Source organism: Erithacus rubecula (genome assembly GCF_903797595.1).
Source record: "Erithacus rubecula genome assembly, chromosome: 15".
NCBI lineage: Eukaryota > Metazoa > Chordata > Aves > Passeriformes > Muscicapidae > Erithacus > Erithacus rubecula.
The window spans coordinates 7905128-7928397 of record NC_136667.1 but is presented as its reverse complement, the minus strand read 5'-3'; the positions used below and the strand labels follow the sequence as shown (position 1 = coordinate 7928397).

Below are 23270 nucleotides of genomic sequence, written 5' to 3'. Positions count from 1 at the left end.
GACTTCGGTAATGAGCAATGCCCTCAGGAAATTTATTCCTTCTAGATCACGTTCCTCAGTCTTTCTCACAGTACAAGCAATGTACCAAAAGACAGTGTCAGAAGTGTTTTAAGGTAGGAAGCAGCATGCAGTAATGTCAATGCTGTGGAAGGGGGTAATCAATGCACAGCAAAACAGGCTGCATGTTGTCAAAGGTAAGTAAGTGTAGACAGATGATTCCTCCAGCTAAAATCCCAGCCTGCAGCCTAAGGAATGGCCTAGAACACAGATGGGAGCTCAGGCCCTTGTCCTTGCTGGGTTGCAGATGGAGAGGAAATGGGGGTTAGTGCCGTGCCAGGACTGTCCTCGGCGGGAAGGTCCATGGGGATGCCGCGCCCTGCGCTGCTGTGGGACAGCATCCATGCCGGGGCTCTGCAATGTGCTGTGCTTTTGTCGTTGGCAGGCCGAGGAGCGAGCCGAGAGCGGCGAGAGCGGCGCGGTGCGGGCGGCGCCGGGACGCGCGGGCGGGCCGGGCTCCGGCAGCAGCTCCAGCCCCTGCACGCCCGCGCCGCACAGAGCGCGGCTGCCGCAGGTACGGCGGGCGGGGAGCCCGCACCCAGCACGGCCCCGAGCCCTCGGAACAACGGGCTGAGGCACGGCAGCGCCCGGCTGCTCTGCTGCCGCCTCTGCTGCTGAGTCTCTGTGCACGTGTACTGAGGCACTGCGGATCAGGGCTAGATAAGAGTCATTTTTTATGCTTGATGCCTGATTGCTGATTTCATGAAACTCTCTTTTAGATGTTTCACAGAAAGGCTGAGTGACAGGGCTGTTGCAGTCCCTGGATGATGTATTCATGTGGTGCCATAAATGGATATGGCACTGTTGTAATCCAATACCAGAGGTATAAGAAAGGTCTTACCTGTTCCCCTACTGTCCCCATCCTATTGGCAGAGAGCCAGAAATCCCCTCCCCGACCCTTTCCTAGAAAAAGCCAAGATCTGAGATGCTCTTCCTCTTTTGCCCTGCCACCACCATGAAATAAAGAAAGGCAAGGAGCCACTCTTTTGAATCCTCGTGCTTGTCTCAATGCTAGACCTAGCTCCTTCTTATGGATGCATAGGAAGAAGTTACAGTTTGGAGCATGGCACTTTACAAAACAAAAGTCCAAACCCAAAATTTTTATGAGTGAAACCATGTAAACAATCAAGATTTTTATTGATCTCATGAAATAATCTGTAAGCGTGTGGAGATACAATAAGGAGCAATGCGGAATCAAATTTTACCTGTGGATAGAGCCTAGAAAGTTTGAGTTTTAAAACTTCAGTATTAGAGATAGAAGTGGGATCTAAACAGTACCTTTGTGCCCAAAAATTGGGCCTCCTTTCACCATCCTACTCACAGTGTAGTAAGGAAGTAGCTTGGACTGCAGGGTTTTTTCCTCCAGTCTCTTATAAAAGGACTGTAAGCATATATAAGCAAAAGAAAAACAAAACAGCAAGTAAAAATGGAATAAACTACTAAAAGTGTGAGCACAACTCCTTTAGCCTGGATATCTCCACTTGTTCTGAAGGTGTCCAGTGGCCAGAATAATCTTATTGCTGGTCCATTTTACATAGATTTAATTTTTGCATTCATTCATCCCCTCAGAGAAGACATACAGTCAGTGCACTAGTTTTATTCTTGGCAGCTCTCAGTTTTGCATGGATGGATGGACAGTTTTTGTATGCATCTTTCCAATTTGCAGATCAGGCTTAGGCATTGTTAGTGTGCTGCTGTGGCATCTTGTGGCCTAATTCTGTGCTGGGTCATGGAGTCAAAGGGGAAGGTCCGACTGCAGAGGAGGATGGGTTCTTGGTTGCAGCTCAGCAGCTTTCAGAGCATGTCATGCTGTTTCACCAAAGCAGCAGTGTGGGTCTGTATGTTTCTTTGAGCATACCTGCAATTATGAGTTATTACTATGTTGTATAGTAATAACAAGTTGTATTATCCTAAATGCTTCTTAAACTCATTGTTGATTTTGCTTGCCAGGAGCTTCAGGTGAACATCCTGCATGAAAGGTTACAGTCATGGGTTGGTTTGGGTTAGGAGGGACCTCTAAGAGTCACTTAGTCCAACCTCCCTGCCATGAGCAGAACATTTTCAACTAAATCAGGTTGTTCAGAGCCCCATCCAGCCTGATCTTGAATGTTTCCAGAGATGGGGCATCTGCAGCTTCTCTGGGCAACCTTCTCTGGTGTTGCGCCACCCTCATCTTTAAGAATTTCTTTCCTTATTTTCCTAAAGTTCAGGTATCTGACTTCACCCTTTGCCTGAGCCATATCCCTCAGGACTATGAACTCCACCAGTGTGTGATCACTGCAGCCCCAGCTGCCTCTAACCTTGAATTCCCTGGTTAGCTCCCCTGTGTTGGTGGCCCTCAGGACCAGTATTGCATCCCCCCTGGCAGGGCTGCCTATCTGAAAAAGTTATCCTCTATGCATTCCAGGACTCTGCTGGATTGCCTACAGCTCACTGTGCTGCTTTCCCAGCAGACACTAGAGTAGTCTGAAATTCCCCAGCAGGACATGGAGAAGCAGTTCTCCCCTCTCTTGCTTTGGTTTGTGCCCTGGAGTGAGTCTCGGAGTCTGGACAATAACTGGCTCTTCGTGTCTCTGAGTCAAAGCCTCCCTGTGCCTTTCCTCTTCAGGTTGCTTTGCTGTTTGGTGATGATGAAAAAATCACCAGACAGATGTTGTGAGCAAAAAGGCCTCATTTCACCTGATGGCTTTTACCTGGAAAAATATTTATGTGTGTCTTCTCACATCCTTTTTTTCCAGGGCCTGTTTGTTGTTTCAAGTCACGAGTATTGTAAGTGGGCTGAGTTGATGGCCTGGCTTGCAGCATCAAATCACTGGAGAGCTATTGCAAGGTCTACAAGAAGGACATTTGTATCTTAGCCTTGGGCATAGGCTGGCAGTTTCCCTGAGGCAAATATTTCAGCCCTGTAATAGCAGTGGGAGCATCCATAGTTTATGGCAGGGCATTTGGGATTCTGCAGGAGTACAGTGGCTGTACAGAGGATAGTCTGGCTTAGGTGCCACTCCTGGGCTGAGAGGCTGCTTCACCTGGGACAGGTGGTCATCCCTCTGCACCCTGTCAGTGCTTTCCTGTTTTGTAGCACCTCTCTGAGCTGCTGAGGGGAGTGGTGAGGAATGAAGCAGTATTTACAAACTTTTTTTCACATTTCTTGATAGAAACTACATTACAAAAAATTTATGCTGTTTAGAGTGATTGTGTTACTTAAGGATAATAGCAGCAAGTGATGCACAGTGGTTGCTGTGTGATTTCACTCCCTGCTGGGAGTGCCCTGGTACCCCCTCACAAGGCAGAGCTCCAGCTGGCAGTGCATGTGGACAGGGAGAAGCCAATCTGTGCTGCTGCCTGCTGTGTTCACATGGAGACCACATGAACTTCAATGGGTAATTTATAAATCCCCTGAAGGGTTATTTTTCCCTTTGCTGGTTGGGAGCAGCTGTTGATGCTAATGGCAGCATGTTTGGACATGCTGCCTGCATTAACTGGATGAGGTGTTTAGGCAATACAAGTGATGGGTCAGGTAGTCACCTGGAGATTAAAAGACACAATAACACACTTGTGAAGTTCAGTGTGTGGGTGCCTAGTTGATTTAAAATAAAAGTGAACTGTGGAGGTAAAATGCAAGCTGAATTCATCACAGATGCTGCACTGAAAAACTTCCAGCCAGGTTTGTCAGAGAGGGATCATCTGCCAGCACTGCTCTGCTCAGACAAAAATGACTTCTTACCAACAGTCATATTGTGTGAGATCTTGTGGCACACCCTGGATGCCCAAATCTCTCTCACAATTATTTCACTGAAAAACTTAACACAGCTTGTGAAGTGCAAAGAGCATGAGCTCTCAATGCCTTACACCCTATCTGTCTCCTGAGGGAAATGTGAGATACCACCTGTTCAGAGTGTACCAATTCCACCTGTTCAGAGTGTACCAATTCCACCTGCTTTGTACCAGGTTTGTGTTTGCTGCAGTACAGCAGCTGATCTGGCTCTCTGGTTGTGGTGGTGTGGGATGAGCTGTTCTGGACTGCTTGCAGAATTCCACAGAGGCTTCTTGAACAAAGTCACTGAGTTTGATCTTCTGCCCAGCATCTCCTGCTGCCTGACTAGTGGAAAAATTTAACTCACATGTGAAATTAGCTCCATTTTTAATTAACGCTTGTCATTTTCCTATAGGATTTCCTAGGTAGATCCTCTCTATTGTGTGGGGTGATGTGACTGAATCAGAACAAGGAGACTAACAATTTTACAAGAGCTAGCTGTGTGTAAAGCCATGGACACAGAAGTTTAAGAAATTCCTTTTCTTTATGCTGTTTCCTAACAACACTAGGAATTAATCTATGTCCTCTATGTAGATTCAGTTCAAATTAGTAACTTGAGCATCCTCCAAAACCTGCAACCTGTCTTTTTAAAACTTTGTGCTTCTAAATGATTTTAAACTAACTCTAGTAATGAGTCCTTTGTGCTATATCACTTTATGTTAAAATTTTGTGGATCAAAGTGTTCTTTTGCTTTGCTCAGTTACATGTTTATGGTTTGAAGACACACAGTAGGCAGCATTTTCTCTATCAGTGCTTTCTGTGCATGAGGAGAGCTGCTGTTTTTTAGATAATACTTACAAGAAAAACAATTTAAGGTTCAAATCCCACTAGTTTAGAATCATTGTTAGGTTGGGGGGATTAAATTTTTTCCCTATACAAACCTAAGGAGAATATCAAACACTGATTTTGGGAGTTATCTGGGATGGTCTTGGCTTGCTTGTGGAAGCAGGTGTCTGTTCCTGGCTTTACACAGAACTGGTGTACTGGGCAGAGTTTGGATTCACTCAGTCACTTATATCATGACTCAGCAAGGCTCATTTATCCATGCTTTTAAGCTCAAATAGTGTTCTGGTAATCAGCAGGGCTCAAAGGCTGGAATTTAAAGAGAAATATATGTATCTTGATGAAAAAGTGGCAAAGGAAAATAAATCCTCCTATATTCTGATAATAATACACCTGCTACAAAGCCTGTTTCATACCCACAATGGATCACTTCAGGTGAAGACTTTGCTGTTCAAATAATCCTGGTTAACTAAAAACTATTATTAGAGACAATCATGTTGGGGAAAAAAGGTATTTTGAAAGGACATAGATTATAAGATGTTACAACTGCTGAAAAAGCTGTTTTCTGTAAACAGAGTCAACAGAACATATAGTCCCAAAAAAAACAGGAAAAGCACCTGAATAACTAAGTGAACTTCTCAGCACTGGTTTTGGCAGTAGACTTTGCCAGACTGGTCTGGGAGGTTGCAATGAGACATCTTTGACATCTTTATCTAGTTTGAGAATTATTTTGTCAATATTTAATTGACATTGAACATTTTTCCATGAAATTTAGTCTTGTACAGTAATAGAGAGTTCATAATCCTATTATCTTTTTGAAAGCTCTGTGAAGTTCTAGTTACTGTGGTTTACTTTTTAGGATGGAAAAACTGGATAATTTTATAGATTTATCTGATAAATCAATAAAATACTCATCTGAGTCATTCTTTGGGGAAAGTGTACAGCAAGTGCCTCTGGTCTAAATTGCAGTAACTCAGTTGGGAGAGGGGAGCTGGAACTCTGACTTAGACAAAAATTGCAGACTTCATCCTTAGGCCTCCAAGTGTTGGAGGTGCTGATCTTGCCATGTGCTTGAGGAAAAGGCACCTCCAGAGAGCCCTGGCCCAGCATTGCATGGGGGATCAGATGAGTTGACACAGAGTGATACAGCTTCAGGCACTTCTCTAATGCTTCTTCTATTTCTGTAAAATCAATCTGGTTCTAGCATAGCAATCCCTGCAGACAGGTCCAGCTCAGACAGTTTCTGCATGTTGTCTTGGTCTTGTGTCCAAGAGGATTTCTCATTTCAGGGAGTCAATATTCTCAGCTGACACATTCAACTCTGAGTTTCTTCCTCTTTGGAAGACATGAGTGTAACAGATCATCAGTGTGTATATTTCTTCTTTCACATACAGAAAGAATCACAGGACCAAATGTTGAATATTTTAGCTTGAGTTTAGCACTGCTTACTTTTGTTCCCTTCAAGTTAAGACTTTAATGAAGTAACTTGATTCCTTCCCCTTCCCATGCTATGATTGGGGATTTTGCTATTCTAGTGCTCTAATTAGACATCTTTAGAGATGTTTTAAACACAGGCAGCTTCAGTGGGATCACCTGGACTTGACCACCCATGAGGGTGTAGTCTGAGCATAAATACACACACAGAATAGATTTGTTTACTATTTTTTTATTGCACCCTTCACCTTGGGATATTTGTGCCTAACATGCTGGAATGAATAGCTCACTGCACAGTGAACAAGGTGACTAGGGCTCTATCCAGACACAATATTCCTGCTACGCTTAGTAAATATTTAATCCCAAGCTGAACCATTGATCTCTGTTGAGACTGCAACCTGTTACCTGGGCAGGGAAGTGCAATTCAACATGTGTTTTGCTTGTTTCAAGTGTGAGAATTTCCGGGCTAGTAAGGATGTGTACCACAGCAGCTCCCTGTCAGACATGGTGACAGCACCGCTCAGCCCCGGGCAGGACGACGTGTTCTGGAGCACGAGCCACAGCAAAGAGCAGCCCCCAAAGGTGGGTAAAACCCGGGGTGCTCAGCACCTTTGGGTGCTGAACTCCACTGCACTGTGCAGTATCCACCCCCTGCACCTCATGAAACTGAATATCTTGTTGTTTGTATATGAGCTGGGTCACACTCGTCTACAAAAAGGGATGCAAATTTACAGGCAGGTTGGTGGTGTGGGTTTATGTGTATGTTGTGGTTTGACACTGGCCAAAAGCCCACAAAAGCCATTCACCTTCTCCTGCTCTCAGCTGGGCAGAGGGGTGGGGGGGGGGAAATTAATGAAGGGCTCATGAGTTGAGATGAGAACTGGGAGAAAAACACTCAAAGGGCAAAACAGGTTCAAATTTAAAGATATAAAGTAAACATTATTAACAGAGTCAGAGAAGGATAATGAGAAGTAAAATAAGCCTTTAAAACACCTTTTTCCCCTCAGCCCCTCCCAGCAACAGTGCAGAGAGACAAGGCATGGGGGTTTTGTCAGTTTGTCACCTGAGATCTGTTTGTTCAGGGAGAGGAGTCTTTCCTCTGCTGTGCTGTGGGGTCCCTGCCATGGGCAAACAGTGTTCCCACAGCTGCTGTGCCGTGGGTCCGTTTCCACCAGGGTGCAGCTCTAAGGACAGGCTGCTCTCAGCAGGGCCTCTCTCCATTCGGGTGTCACTGCATCTCAGCTTTCTCTGGCACCCACCCGCTCCAGCCTGAGCGCTTCTCCCACGGGCTGTGGGTGGGTTTGTGCATCCCTCGTGGACTCCATGCATTACAGGGCACAGTTTGTTTCACCACGCTCCTCACCAGTGCAGAGGAATCTCGGCTCCGGTGCTTGGAGCATCTCCTGCCCCTCCTTCTGCACTGACCTTGGTGCTGCCGTGTTCTTTTCTCTCACATGTCCTCACCTCCTCCTCTTCTCTGACTAAAGAGAAACTGCTGCCTGTAGGTACCGTTGCCAACAAGTTCCACCAAGCCAAAGATTGGGAAAAACTGCCCGTGTGCTGCTTTGATTTTCTTATTAAATATGTCACCACAGAGGGATTACCAACCTCTCTGATTGGGCCAGCAGCACATTAATCTTCAGAGCCACCGGAGATCGGCTCTGTCGGACATGGTGGAAGCTTCCAGTAATCATCACAGAATTCACTTCCATGGCTCTCTCTCTACCAAAAGCCAGGCTGTGCCAAATCAACACCATGTATAATACCTGCACACATAAAATATCTGCAGGATCTGTGATTCCAGACACACCTCTTTTGTTAGACTAGGTATTTGTAGCAGCCTGTTTGGTGAAAAAGTTTGGCTTGTTGTGGAAAAGCTTGTTAGTTTGTGTAATTGAGGTGATGGTGTATTGCTCTTTCTAAGACAATTTCTAAAAACAAGCCTAAGACTATTTGAGCAGGAATTCCCATGTATATTTACTTTATTACTTTGCATTTGGGGAGTGTGTGTCTCTCGTTGTCCAGCCTGTGGTAACAACATAAGGTAATCCACCTGCTGGGGAAAGCTGCATTCAGTGACTGCAGAATGCCTTTCACTGTCTGCTTTAAATATTGATCAAGAATGATACTGACTCTGGCGAAAGATGAAAACCTCTTTGTGTCTGCACCCTGATAGACTACACAGGCTTGGAGCAAACTGGAAGCACCTGCTGCTGCCTTGCAGCTTCCAGTGCTGATATATTGGAATACCTCCCCACAGGTCCCACTGAACTATTGTTCATTTCTGTTAGTTAATTTTATTTTTTTACTGATACAGAATAAGCATTAGGTTTATTGACTGTCTAAAATATCAATAGCAACCTTGAAATGTTTGATTAAATTCTTAAGGTTCCCGAAAGGACAACCTCAAAATTTTACAGCAGGGATCAGCCTGGCCACCAGAGATGCCTTTCAAGGTAAGTTCTAAAGTGTTTTATGCTTATACTAAAAGTAAACTTACACTGTATACTTTATATAAGTACACTGTGCTTATACTGTGTTTTGTGCTTAAAAAAAAAAATTTAATGCTGTTTTATTGACAAGCATTTATTGTCAATAAATTAAATGTCAATAGGAAAACTGAAGTATCTGGCAGATGCTCTACCTCAAAGTCAGTGGCATTGGTTTCAAAAGAGAGTCAAGATGCTTTGGTAAGGGGGTCTGGCCTCAACTCCTTGTACAGGCACTTTTAGTTGCAGGTTTTGCTGCTTATTTTGCCTGATAGTAGCTTGAACAGGCAGCTTGTAGATGTATTTTGACAGTTTTGGCAGTCTGCCCTTAAGGCTGGTGTAGTTTTTTCATATCCCAGGAGAAAAGACCATAGATGTCTAGAGCTCAGCAGTAAAGGGCAGCCCCCACTGGATGTCTAATCAGGGAACAGAATGGGTTGGAGAGACTGGAAAGTGAAGTAGATTTAGCTGAAATAACAGAGTGATGTGCAGCGTTTCTGATGAGTCAAAGTCAGAAACATTGTCTGAAATAACTTTCAAGTGAAATCAAGCCCTAAATGCTCTCCACTTGGGAATTACAGGAAGCAAAGCAGAAAAGAAACATATAAGCAATTGTCAGTGTTACAAATGAGTGACTTTTTGGGACTGGGTTTCTGATTGAGCCACTGGCTTGGCAACTTACTTTACTGTCCAATGCATTCCTTTTTCCATTGATAAGTGGCTGCTGATGTATCTTCTAGGAAGGTAGTGGAGCAGTTCTCTTAAGTTGTAAAGCCATGAGATTTTGGAATCAGGACTGACACAAGTCTGAAGAGTCCAAGGGAGATGTAATAGAGAAGGATATTTTGTAATGACTTGGGAATCTCTGTGATCTCCCAGGATGACTGCCCAGAGGATACTGTGCCCTCCATCCTCATCTCTCACTCCTGGGTGGCCCTGCTTGGAGCAGCAGTGAAGATAAACTTTTCATTATCCAGAGTATGATTTCAGGCTGTAACAGCAGGGAGCTCAATCAGGTGCCCAGGAGCTCTGTTCCAGCCTGTTCCTGCACACCAGAGTCTCATCTGCTTTTTGTCTTTCTGTTCAGTAACACTCATCAGGCATCCCCCGGGGGACATGCTCTGAAGCTGGGCAGCAGCAGCACTCCTGGCACCAAGCAGTGGGAGATGGGATCTCATCAGAGCAGCTGGTCAACCTCAGGTGATTCCCAAGTCAAAGTTCCATGTGGAAATGTACCAAACTCCTGTCACATGAAATGGTCTTCTGCAGGGTGTCAAGTTCTGCACTGAAAATGGGTTATGTCCTTTTAATGACATCCTCTGATGAGAAGCTTTTGAAAGCCCTCTGGATTTTATGGTCCCATGTTCCTAAAATATAAGAACTTCGTCTTTTGAGTCAGAAAAGTGACTATGAATATATTTTCATCTGGAAATTTAAATTGCCTCACTTAAAAATGGGAAAAAAATATTTTCTGTTGCAATTAGTGACACAATTGAAAGTCAGCAGAGCCAACATTCCAGACACACAGATTTGATACAGATGTTCAACCATTGGCAAATTCTGCTATTTGCCCTGCCCACTGATAAGGTGACACAGTTGAGCAGCTGATGAACACTAATATTTCTGCACTCTAAAAATGTACTGGCAAAAGTAAGCATAAGTCTCTCTCTACAGTACATTATGAAATATTTCTCCAGTATTCTTTTATGTGCAGAAAGATAGTGGAATTGGAGAAAAAAAAACGGGCAAAAGAAGTTAAAAGGAGGAGAAAACCATCAGATTTAGGCAATGTACAGCTGAGTAAGCTCCTTTGCTGTCACTGGCAGTGGTGTAGGAATGCAGCAGCTTGCTTGTGGTTGTGAAGTTTCTTGCACAGCACAGATTCTGGTTCCTGAGGTTCTGGCAGATGGGTACATGGAGAAGTGGACAGCTTTTTTCCTCTCTTGCACTCCTGTGGGTGTTTTCTGTGGGTCAGCTGCAGGGCAGTTCTTGTGTAGCCCTTCACAAAGCTCTGGTGTGTCACAAGGCCTTGCATCCAGGTTGGCCACTAAAGATTGGGACCATGGGGAATCACACATGCCCAAGTCAAAGCAGGGTGGATGCAAAAACTGTTCTGAAACCACCCCAGTGAGCTTATGAGGTCATTTATTTTTATATTGAGGCTTACATTGTTAATTTAAAAGCCCTTGATAAATGAGAACAAATTGCTTATTTATTACTCTTACACAATTTGCTTTTACTAGCTACACAGAATAGGAAGCTTTTCTTCAAGAGAAATCTAAAGCACACTTTAAATTGCTTGAGTTTTGTTTCTTTTTGCTCTCATGTCATTTTGTGTTTGAATAACAGAGTTGAAAAACATGCAACAGCCCAGCTCAACTTTGCAAAGTCCATGTGATGTGTAACTCTTGTGCTATTTTGGCATGGGGAAACAAAAATCTCACCAGCAATAGAAAGAATAGAAAACGTCCCTTGTGGTTTAAACTGTCTTCTTGAGTTCTTAAGTGTCATTAAATTACAGCTAGTTCTGACATATGGTGTTTCAGACAGAGTTTGTTGCTTTCCCAAACCCACAGGGATAATGAGTTGGAGGAAAGGGCTATAAATACTTTAAAGTTAATAGTTCTGCTCAGTTGCTTAGGTGCTTGTTGACCAGTAAGGAATTCTGAGTTTTGAAAGCTTTGCAAAATGGATGAAAGCATGAAAATGTTGTGACAAAACTAAATGACCAAATATGAATCCTAATTTGTGTGAGCTTGAATTCTGCCCCCTTAGCTTGCAAGGAGTCCTGTTGGTAACAGTGGGGTAGTCATGGGAGAAACTGCTGAAAAGGCAAGTGTGGAGCTGGGCAGTGTGTCCCAGGGCAGGGTGAGGGTACTGTGGCTTTCCCTCCTTTCCCTTGTGTCAGAAATTGTGTGCAGAGCATCCCTTCAAGGCTCCTTTTGCTTTTCCAGTGCTTGCAGGCAGTGGAGGGCCCACATTTCACAGGCAGATTTGCACTTTAGCACAACTGTTTGCCTTCAGCCCAGCTGGGTTTAGATAATCAGACTCTTTGGACTGTTTCTGTGTAACAGTTTTATGAAGGCCAAATCTTGGCAGCACTCTGTTTCCTCCAGAGGTGTGGGGAGGGGCTCGAGCTCCTGAGCTTTCTTGCTGCCCCCCTGTCTGCAGTCACAGGAAAGGGCTGCATGGCCCTTTGGTGCTGGAATATCTCCAGCAGTTGCTGATGTGAAGAAGAGGGTCAAAGGAAGGGATTGGGATGGCCTGATCTTTTCCCATACTCCCTTTCCTTGGAAATGTGACTGGTGTGCAGTGGGAGTGTGTTGCCAAGGGTTTGGTTTGCTTGTCTTACTCTTGCACCATTGGAGTGCACCAGTATCAATTTATGTACATAATATTGTGGCATCCAGAACCACTGGGAAACAAGCAGAGGCATTTTCCTTTGCAACAGAGAGAAGTTTGTCAGCACACACTGGTATCTGCTTTGGGTCATTGTTATATGTGCTTGTCTTGCTCTCTCAACTACTGCCTGTGCACTTAAAAAAAGAAACTTTGGGTTTTTTTATCCCCAGGGAATCCAGGACTGGCCAAGGCAGAGAATGTTTTGTCCCAGAACCACATGCTGTTGCATCAGAAGCCTGAAAAAGTTTCTCATCCAGGCCAGATTGCAGTAGGTTCTTTTAAATCCACTGGTATTTTTGATTTGTCCATCATTTGTCTGTGCAGACAGCTCTTTTGGTGTGTGAGTTTGCTGTCACTCATGAGTCAGCCTGAGGGGTGTGTGGGGCTGGCTCAGGTTCTCTACTCTCAGTCCAGGTCTGGCTTGTGTCCAGCTCAGGTCCTCAGTAGTGTCCAGTTTTGGCTCAAGTCACTTTCCTATGTGAGATATCCACCTGTGATGGGCCAACAGAAGCATAAGCATCCTAGTAAAGCTTTTTTTGATGTTGAAGTGACCCTAGCTGTATATGCTGAGACAGTAAAATATGGCACACACTATTTAACAATGGTTCTTCAACTGAGTTTTCTTTGCACAGAGTCCAGGCTCCTTTCCCAAGGTGAAGGACAGTGCCAACTCCTTGCTAAAAGCAGCAGACTATTCCTCCTCAAGTGATGAAGTCAGCAGCAGCAGCAGCAGTGATGAAGATGACACAAACCACACAAGGTTGGCTTGATTATTATTATTAATAATAATAATATTTTAGTTACACACTTCTAAATATCTAAAAAAAGCTGGCATGCATAAATACCCCCCCTCCTCTGAAGTTACTATCACTCATTTGTGTCAGTTGTAATTAAGCAATTTAATTGCATTTTAATGAGCTCCTGGGGGTAAATGTTTGCTCCATCAGATGTGCATAGTGTAATAATATGCTGTGATGACTTGCTGTCCTGGGACAATGAGGAAATGTCTTGTTTTAACTGGGTATATACTGGGCAGTGCTTTTATGGGGATTACTTCACATTGATCTGTATTTACATGGAATTTTTGAAAGAAAAGAGAGGGAAATAAAACTGTAAAAACTCTATGCCTTCATAATAAATACAGATTACAGTGGAGAAAACAAGGCAAACATGACCCTTTAGTTCACATATTCTGTTTACTGGGAGAAATAATTGCCACTGAAAAGTTGATTCCTTCACCAGGGCTGTTTATAAAAAGGAAGTATAGTTTTGTAAAATGTGTTGTATTTTTAATAGTGACATTCTGCACAACTGCTGTGGTTTCCAGCTGATGCTGTGGCTTGTCCCACAGCTGATCCCACCTGATCTGTGTCTCTCTAGTTTTCCAGTTTATCTTGCTGGTTTTGTGACTGACATCTTGTGGTGTTCTACCTGTCAGGTAGAATGTGTATTCTGCTGAGAGATAGTGGAGCAGGAACAACATGCTACTCCAAGAGAGGGGAGTCAGGGGGTCACTTGTCCACCCCTGCTGTTAGGAAAAGCAAACAGAAACATTTTTTAGTATTGTTGGATGAAACTTCTGGTTTTCTTTCAAAGAGACTTCAGTTTAATTCAAGTTCTGGGATTTATTTTGAAGTGCATCCCAAGGCCATAGAGCTCTCTGGGCTGGGGCTCTTGCTCTTGTGACAGAATTACACATGCAGTTTTGTCAGGTGTCAGGCAGAGATGCCCAGATTTGGAGCATTGTCGGCAGGTTATTGTGTTGGGCTGGTGCCACTCCTTTCTCCTGTGCTGCTCTGAAGAGGTAGAATTTTTGGGCCTGCATATGCTCCTCATTTGCATTTCTGAAATTCATTTTCAAAGATGAGGAGAAAGTGTATTAAAAATCTTGTAGCTTATTTAGTGCACCTGAAAGAGCTGACTTACTGTAATGCCTTTGTTTTCCTACTGATCCTCTTCCAAACCACCTTATTCTGATCTGTAAAGTTTTACTCACTCTAGGTCGTAGAATTCATCCTAGACCTCAGAAAGACTCTACATAAAAAATATGGATTTGCCCTGTAGCAATGACTTTGCTGTGTAAGTGTCAGATTGCTGTGATCCTTGCATGCTGTAATGGTTTGAAGGAGTGGTATCACTGCCTTTGGAAATCTGCATTTGTTATTTGCATCTCCTCTGTGTCTGAGATCCACCCATCCTCTGGAGAGGTGCAATTAGCAGGATGCTCCCTGTCACATTTACCTTGTTGTGCACACAGCCACTGCAAAAGCTCCTGTAAAATCACAGGTATAATCTTGCTATTAACAAAGTCCCTTCACCTTGGCTGAACATCATTTTATATTAAAAGATACTTCAGAAGTATATCCTGACTGCTGCCAAGTAAATAGCAAAAAGGATAGTGATCTGACTGAAAGGAGCAGCCAGTGCTGGTACTGCATATTCTGGATGAAGTGAAGGGTCTGGGGATATTTTGCTCTTTAAAGCTTGTGCTGTAGGATCTGAAGCCCCTTGCACTCTGGATTATTTCTTTGGGGCTCTGACTGGAGCACCTTGAGCCAAGTTTTAGTGGGTTACTGAAACCAGCTGTGTTGTCCTGTTCTTTCCTGGGCTGTGGAGCAGCACCTGATGTCCACTCTCCAGCTTTCCTGGAGGTGTTCAGTAAGACTACACTAGGGACATATGCAAGAGAAGGAGCTTCCTGTGTTCTTGGATGAATCCTGGTAACCACCCTGTGAAAGCTCATTTCTGAGGATGCTGGACTAAGGGCTGTGTGTTTCCCCAACAGAGCAAATTCTGGTCTTGTTTTTATTTACAGTGAAATGAGCCAGAATTCTTCCTCACACACTCCAGTTTTTTTGTTGTAAGAAGAGTGTCAGTGTATATAATCCAGTGTCTTACCTCCTTGTTTAACACATCTATTCCATTGATGTTAATTTCTGCTACTTTATGGAGAGTGCTTTCTCCTCCAGTGCCTGCAGTATGTCCCTAAAACACTGACTATTCTGGGACTCACTTGTATAGTTCAGTTTCCTCTCTTTGCTCTTTAATTGCTGTTTCCTACCAGCATTTGGACGAGTTGGATGCAGGTGTGTGCTTGGCTAGAAATTACTTTCTGCCTCTCCTAAGTTGGAGGTTGACATTATTTAAGATCAGCTGCTGTTTGCTTCCCTGATAAGAACAGCTACTGGCATTCACCATTGATCCTATTCCACATCTTGTCATTCCTTCCAAGTTTAGTATGCAAATATTGAGCCATTCACATAGAATGGGGAGACAACCCATAACCAAAAACTAAACAAACAAAAGTGCCACAAAAACTTTTACTCCTACACACCCATCTTAAATCAGTAGGTCTCTCACCAAACCTCCTTTGTTATCATATGGGGCTTCATTTAAAAAGAAAAAAAAATATGCATTACAGTCGGCTATCAGTTGGCATGTAACACTGCAGAGCACTTCACACTGGCTGAATTCAGTCAGTTTTATAATTACTGGAAAGGAGGCAAAAATGTAATAGGCTTAAATGGATTGCAGTAAAAAAAGATATGAGTATAAATAAGTAAATGGGATAAATAAATCATTTGAGGTGGAAGTGCAAAAATGGGGCCAAGACATGTTTGAAGCAGTTCCACTTGGGTGAAAAAGTTTAAAATGCAAAGATACCTCAGGCAGTGCAGAAAAAGTGATGTACTGGGAATTCACAACAGACACTTGCCTTGTTCTCACTCTTGTTTTTGGTATCAGCTTTTGATCACTGTTGAGGACAGGATGCTGGGCTAGGAGCTCTCTTGGCCCCAGCCAGTCCAGCAGCTCCTGCTTTCTTCTGTCTCTCTGTGCACTGGGCAATATTTTCTGTGTTTCCTTTTAAGGTGAGGATGTTCATGTTTCAGGGACTGATTCACAGGATGAAATTCCAGTGGGCACTGGCAGAGAGGTCTCTGACAGCAGCACATGGCAAAGCAGCTGCTGCTCTCTGTGGCATGTAGGGTGGCTCATAATTACACCCCACAGGGGAATGTGTGATGGGAGACAGAAGTTTTGAAGTAGGCACTTCTCAAATGAGAGCTTGAGGGACTTGCCTGAGCTATGCAGTGCCTGAGAGATGATGGATGCAATGCAGGGAGGTGAAGGGATGTTCTCTGTCGTGATGGGGAGAGCTTCCTGCTGTGTGTGAGTGGTCCTCGGGCACAAGTCCATTCAGTCAGATCCACAGACTAATCAGCTTCCTTTTGTACAAGAACCTTTGAGTGTAACTATTGAATGTTAATTATGTTCACTTTTGAACATGGTTATGTAGTTTTTTTCTTTTTTCCCCCCTGAAGTAGTTCTGTTCATTAATTGGAGTTTGTTACCAGGCAACTGCTAAGCGGCAGAATTGCAGATTTCTCAAGGACAAGGGTACCAGATGGAATTGAACTGAAACCCCAAAGCACCGTGGCAGAACAGAAGGTAATGTGGCTGTTTGTGAGGGGTGGGTACTGTGAGGGGAGCCAGGTCCTTAACGTGCATGGTAAAGGCCATATCCATTACTGCTTGGGAGCCTGCTCACACTGAAGCTCTGCTCTGCCACTGCAAATTATAGCTAGAAACCTTGAAAAAAAGAGTGTAGTTTCAGGTTTTGTGCTTCCTGTAGAAATGGTTACATTTAGGTACAAAATTACAGTTCTTTATTTGTCCTTCTTATTGACCTGTAGTAGTTTCTGATGTCAAGGTATTTTGGGAAGGCACTGGGCTAAAAGCACTGTTGATTATTATTAGTGTGCATTGTTGCTATTTTTAAGAATCTTGACTTCTTTATATTTAAGTTTAAAGTGAACTACCTCCTACTGCTTAAAATATTACCAGAACAGGGGAAAACCACTTCATCACTCCCCACTGGCTTAGCAAAATTTCTTATCTTCTCATATGTCATGTTGTGGTTTCTTCCAGCTGTAGTTTCTAGTAGAGGCTTCCAGTCATGTGGATTTTCCCCTGTGATAAATATTAGTGCAGAAAAGATGAAGAGAGACAAAGCAGAACAATGTTCTTTGTGGTTAAAAACAAGAAAAAAAATACTGTAATAATACTTGTACTTGATGTCAGGGCCCTTTTCTGAGGGTATTCTTGCTTCACAGATAGGGAAAATAAATTACTGTGAAACTAGTGTTTTCTCCAGAACTGTGGCAGGGTAGAAAGAAAAAGGGGTTTTCTTTACCTCAGTTGTCTCTAAACTTCAGACCAGAGTGGCAACCCTCTTTCCTGGGGAGGGAGTTCCACTTGGCCTTCATCCCACTATCCTTGAGGAGAAGAGACTCTGCTTTGGAGAAAGAACTATAAACAGGGCATAAACCAGTATTTCTTCTATTGCAAAACCAGCCCAGTGTTTCCCCTTTGCCTTGATATCCAGGTGTTGGAAATAGGCTGCTTGAGGGAAGGGAGAGTGTTGGAGTCCTTGAGGCCCACTGTGAGGATGAGGGAGGATGATAAAGAGTTGAGGTTATGTGTTTTGGTGGGTTTGAAGAAAAGAGTGTGGGAGGGAAAACAGGCAGATGGCTGGCACTTTTCATATATTTCTCTGCTGCCTTCTAGCCTTCTCCCATCTTCTCATGGAGCCTCCTATCCCTCCCTCAAACTGTTTTTCACTCAGCAGCCACTCCCACCGTGACTCTTCACATCATCTCCAATATCTCTTTCCTTGTCCCATCAACATGACCTGCTTTGAATGGTTATGGTGTACCAAACTGCCCCAGTGATTCAAATGGGGATTTGGTTTGCTTTAGTTCAGTTGAGTGTGACTGAAGACTGAACTAAAAAGCCCCACACTGGTTTAATTCCTCGATCTCAAATATTGACTTGTATATTTTGCATTCAGTTCTACCATCTAAATTAAAACATAAAATGTATTGCAATAAACCAATCTCTGACTCCATAGATAATGCTGTCAGGGAAAGAGTTTGTGTGGTACCTCCCAAAGTTCACAAGTATTTCCATGGGATGCTGTAAGGAGGTCTGCAGAATCAAATGTCACTGTACTGGAAATGCTGGTGCTGGGTCCTACTGGGTCCTCTTTCTGGAGTAAGGTTTCCTAATTCAGTAAATGGAAAGTAGCAATGATGAAGTACTTCCAACAAAATGCAGGTCCAGAACCAAGAAGTGTCTCCTTCTGTCTGCAATATGCAAAGGTCAGGTCTGAAACTCATTAGTAAATCATTTGACTTGACAGCCTCTCTGAGGCTGAAGTTCTTTTTCTATGATTGAGGTAATACAGATGGAAGAAAATTTGTGGAGCACTTCAGGAGTAAACCCTGGATTTGTCATCATTGAATGTTTGCCATACACTTTGCTATTTAATTTCTGGTTTTTACCTTGCTGTAGGGTTTGTCTTTAAATGATGCATCAGGGAGTGCACTCCTCCCCATGCACTCGTTATTTATCATCCTAATTAACTGGAGTTGCAGAGTGCATTGGAAATAATCTAAATGTGGTGTTTAACTGTGTGTTCTCATGCAGGATCAGATTTTAGGGAAACAAATTCCAAACACCCAAGAAGGCCTTTGGAGCATAAACCAGAACTATCTCCTGCCAGATCTCCTCCAGCAAAGCCAAATTACAGACTCCTCTGTGAACCCGCCACAAGTGCCACTGACTTGCCAGGAACCTCAGAACAAACCTCTGACTAAGGTAAGAGATAAATTACAGATTGGATAGATTGAACACCAGCCTTTTTAACTTCCTCTATCCTGTCTTCTTTTACAATGAGTTTTTTCACTAAATCCCTTCTTCTTTTAAAAGTTTTATCTGGGGAAAGACAGAAAATCTTGAGCTGCCTACCAGATTTCATTGTTCCACTTATTTTCCTTCTTTTCTCCTTCTCTGTTTACTTTCTTGTCCTTTTGCATAAGCTAGAGGACTCACACTCTCTGCTCCTTGCCATGGCAGCATTCTGGTGTGCCTGTGCTCATTGTCCCTGCCTTCTCCCACCCAAGCATCATGTGAGGGAGCACAGGAGCCAGGGCAGCCCCAGAGGGCTCTGGCACTGCTGTGAGCATGGGCCTGGGGGAGAGGTGTCACTAGGGGCAGGTAACAGCTCTGTCAGGGCAGCACAGGGTGTGTGCCCCAGGCACTACCTGCTGAGCAGCTCTTGTTTCTCACTGCAGAGCCCATGTGCTGAAAGCCCACCTGCCAAGAGCAGCACATCCTCCACAACATCCTTCACATCATTCATAGATCCAAGACTTCTGCCAATCACCCCACCCACCAGTCCAGTAGGACCTTCCTGTAGTTCTCGTGAGTATGCTTTGCCTTTGCATTAAAGTGTTCTTCCTGGGTTTCTTGTTTTTATTTTAATTTATTTTTTTCTCTCTTTTTTGGTTTGGTTTTATTTTGTTTTTGTTTTGTTTTTTGTTTTTTGCTGATGTAGAGAGAGCTTATTTCTTGGAAATGAAAACTCTGAGTAAGATCTGAAACTGGAACTTCACAATACTGCGAATTTTCACTGTGCTGCTTCTGCCCTTCTTGCAGATGTGGTTTGCTGTACTCTGCTGCTGTGTTACCACCATGCTTTCTCAGAAATGCTTGAGGAATTTTTCAGATTTTTTTTTTTTTTTTGCTTTACAAAGCTCTCAGAGTGTTTTCTCACCCCTCTGAGTTTTCTTTCATTCTACCATGAACAAAGTGGTTCAAATACAAGCTGTAGCCAAACACTCACATTTTCCACAATTGTGTGTGTCTTTCATTCCAGCATCCAGTGCTAAACCTGAGCCTGTCAGGAGGGAAAATGCAAGGAAGGGCTCTGTTGTCAATGTCAATCCAACCAATATCCGCCCACAAAGCGACAGCCCAGAAATCCGTAAATACAAGAAGAAATTCAACTCTGAGGTCCTGTGTGCTGCTCTGTGGGGTAAGCTGGGAGTCCTTGGGCAGGTGTGGAGGGAAGGCACAGCAGGAGAGGCTGGCAGTGTTTGCTAGGCAGATTTCACAGTTGTACTGCTGCTCTCCTGGCAGAGAGTGCTGGAGTGGATCCCTGAGCTGATACCTGCCTTCCCAGGGATGAGATGGCAAACACATGAATTACAGCTGCAAACGACTTTGTGTGTCAGAATGAGAAAATGTTTTGATCAAGCACCAAGTTGAAACCATGCTCATTGGGAGAATCCAAAGTTGCAAGTGTTTCAGCAGTTTTTGTGGCTTGTGAGACTCATCTGTGCTGCACATGGGTACAGCTGATCACAGAGCCCTGACCCACTGGAAATAATCCAAACACAAAGCCTTTTGCTCTCATGTGTGTTAAGTATTCCAAGGATCCAGAGCAGATCAGGTCTTTCTAAAAGCTTGTCTTGCTTAGTTCCTGCTGTCACTCCTTGTTCTGAACATCACCAAACCATTGTTTAAATTTACATGCTTTTTACAGGGTCAGCTTCACATGGTGTAAAACCAAGATACAGCAGTCAGACCCCTCTCAACAGCTGTAGACCTCGTCCCAGTTGCATGTTAGCTGAATTCTTAAGTTATTTTAGCCATCTTTCTGCTTCAGAAGATCATATGTATTCTGTGGGACTTACCCAGCCTCTTATTCCTCACTTTTTGAGCTTGAAATGGCAGGTGAATGAAGTAGATGGAACATGTAGATTCCAAAGCAAATGTATATTTCCAGTTTATAGCTTCACAGATTTTACGAAATGTGGGTCTGTAGGAATCCAGAATTTTAAATTAAGAACAGAGCTGTGTGGCAAGGTGTGTAATTAAATGTGCATTGAGGCTGAAGAGCACCAGGTACTTGTCAGAGCATTGCCAGTGGAGAAGGATGCTCGTTACAGCAGGATACCTTATGTTGTGTCTTTAGAATCTGCTGATTAGAAACATAGGTGCCATTCCAGCCAAACACAATTTCTGACATTCTCTGATGTCAGCACCCCAATGGAGCCTTCTCTTCTTTAACAGCAGCTGAATTTCAGATGGATTCATTCCTTAATTTGGCATTTGAAGGCATTTTCCAAACCAGAGACTGTCCTCAAATAAACTCTGCAGCTCCTTGTAACACAGTGCTTCTTCCCACAGGTTTGATGCCCCCATGGTTTGAATGTTGTGTTTGGAAAAAGAGAGTTGGGGGGGGGAATTTTTTGTTGTTTTTCTTTTTTTCCCTTAATTGATAGAGACCCTTGGAACACTTCATTAGTCTCCCATGTTGCTACTGTAATGGTGCTGGACTGGGACTGCAGCACTGGTCACAGGTACTTTCTAAGGTCACCTAAGAAGTTCACATTCACAGAATATTTTCCTTTTTTTTTAAATCAACATTGACTTCAGCAAAACTACTCATCCTTCAAGTTCCATAGGTATACAGATGTTCTGCTGAGTAAAAAATCTAATGGTGAAATCTTTTTTTTTTTTTTTCTGGGAAGTCATTCACAGAGCAACAGAGAAATTATCAGGTACCATTAAGCAAGATTAAATAAAAATTGGTTCTTAAAACAATGAACACTTAGTGACCTCTGAATCATTAGGAGATTTATGCAGTATTTTTTTCATGTATTGACAGGAGTAAATTTATTGGTGGGAACAGAGAATGGATTGTGGCTGCTGGACAGAAGTGGGCAAGGAAGAGTTTATACACTGATTACAAGGAGACGGTTCCAGCAAATGGATGTTCTGGAAGGACTCAATGTCCTAATTACTATATCAGGTTGGTTCAGTGGCTAAAAGTATCTGACCCACGTTGGGGTTAGAGGCAATTAAAAAGAAGAATTAGGTTATAAATTAGGTTGAGGAATTTCCTCTTTCAGAAAATCACAGGACAGTTATTCTTGTTAACAGGAAAGCTCTCCTGAATTTTTAACATTCACACTCCCATTCCAGAGTGGCTTTGGGAGAATTCATTGCCTGGTTAACATGTAGAATGATTTGTGGGAAGTACAGAGTGTTTCATATCCTAAAATGGACTGATTCTCTGCAAGCTATGGTGTGTCACTTTTCTTGTTTCTGTGATGGGTAAGCATCTATCTAAGTGCATTTCCATTAATGTATCATGATACAACCTCATCCTGTGCTCAACAAGAGGTATGAACAGCAACAGAGAGTGATCTGTATTGTGAAAGCATCATTAACAATGAGTGGAGGTCTTCAACCTCTTCTGGGAAACAGTTTGGACTCTGGCCTTATTCCCCACGGCTGAGAGTGGCCTCAAAGGATGCACAATACATACCAACGTCAGGTGTGGGTCCAACAAGGAATAGTAGCTCATCTCCAGTCCAGACTCATCATGGTGGGCAATGGCAACATCTGTTTGTCCCTTACTGCCAAGTCCAGTTGTTGCTGGGACATGACAAAGTCCTTTTCTTCAGAGTAATCTGTGTAATGATGCTTATGAACTAATACAACAAAAAGAGTGATTGAGATGAAGGATGACAAAATAATTCTCACCTGGGAAGGCATCCAAAGGAAAAGTAGCTACTTTAAATGAAAATTGACAGTTAATTGTGAATTAACCAAATGAGTAGCTTATTCAAAATGGCCATTGTAGCACATGCCTGTGTTCCAGGATAAACAATTATTGTGATGGTTTCTGATAATACCCGTGTCTGTAGAAACCTGTTCTTTGGCCTGAGGGAAGGATTTTAGTCAGGTGTGAAAATCTAGCATGAAGTTTGAGTCCCAAGGTAAGTGCACATGTGCCCAGTGCCATAGGATTGCTCCTGTGCCAGTTCCCTGTGTCCCCTCACCCCAGGCACTCCTTTCGTGCCCTTGCTATGTTCTCTCACCCTGGCAAGGCACAAGCACTCCCTGTACTCAAGGTCACAAAACTCTGGCTTTTTTGGAAGTGGGGGAGAGTTCAGAGAGTTAAAGTCTCTTTTTGCAAATCCCAGGGAAGAAGAATAAGTTGAGGGTGTATTACTTGTCATGGTTGAGAAATAAGATTTTGCGCAATGATCCGGAGGTGGAGAAGCGGCAAGGCTGGGTGTCCGTGGGTGACCTGGAGGGCTGTGTGCACTACAAAGTCGGTAAGGATTTCCTGCTTTTTCTTTAGAGAAATGCTTAATCATCCTCCTTTTGTATCTTGTGACAGCAGCATTCTTCAGCTTTGTTTCAGGATTGTATTGGGTGAATATCTCGTGAGTTCCTTCAAGACTCGCTGTTTTACATGGCAGCTGCCTTGCTCCCTGTCATTTCAGGCAGCATCTTGCAGCAATTGCCAGATGATGTTGTGGCTGTTCCCTGTAATGGCTGGAAGGAGAGAGTGCCAGCCATGGTCTGTGCTCAGTCAGTTGTTCAGTTTTTCTGCAGTTACCTAAGGTTTTAATTCAACTGATGTGTTC

The 23270-nt window shown here is 43.4% G+C and overlaps 1 protein-coding gene across 5 annotated transcripts in view; it reads left to right on the top strand.

The window, feature by feature from the left end:
* NRK (Nik related kinase) overlaps positions 1-23270 on the top strand; it is an 87091-nt gene that overhangs the window by 50115 nt on the left and 13706 nt on the right. For all 5 annotated transcript variants that reach the window (XR_013775987.1, XM_079318851.1, XM_079318849.1 and 2 more), the window contains exons 15-25: positions 6539-6670; positions 8477-8544; positions 9665-9777; positions 12150-12247; positions 12612-12739; positions 16335-16428; positions 18469-18639; positions 19116-19245; positions 19700-19858; positions 21497-21640; positions 22821-22955. Coding sequence is in view for 4 of the 5 variants with exons in the window: in XM_079318851.1 (XP_079174977.1) it covers positions 6539-6670; positions 8477-8544; positions 9665-9777; positions 12150-12247; positions 12612-12739; positions 16335-16428; positions 18469-18639; positions 19116-19245; positions 19700-19858; positions 21497-21640; positions 22821-22955 (1372 nt within the window). In the remaining variant the exon portion in view is untranslated. The remainder of the gene's footprint in view (positions 1-6538; positions 6671-8476; positions 8545-9664; positions 9778-12149; positions 12248-12611; positions 12740-16334; positions 16429-18468; positions 18640-19115; positions 19246-19699; positions 19859-21496; positions 21641-22820; positions 22956-23270) is intronic.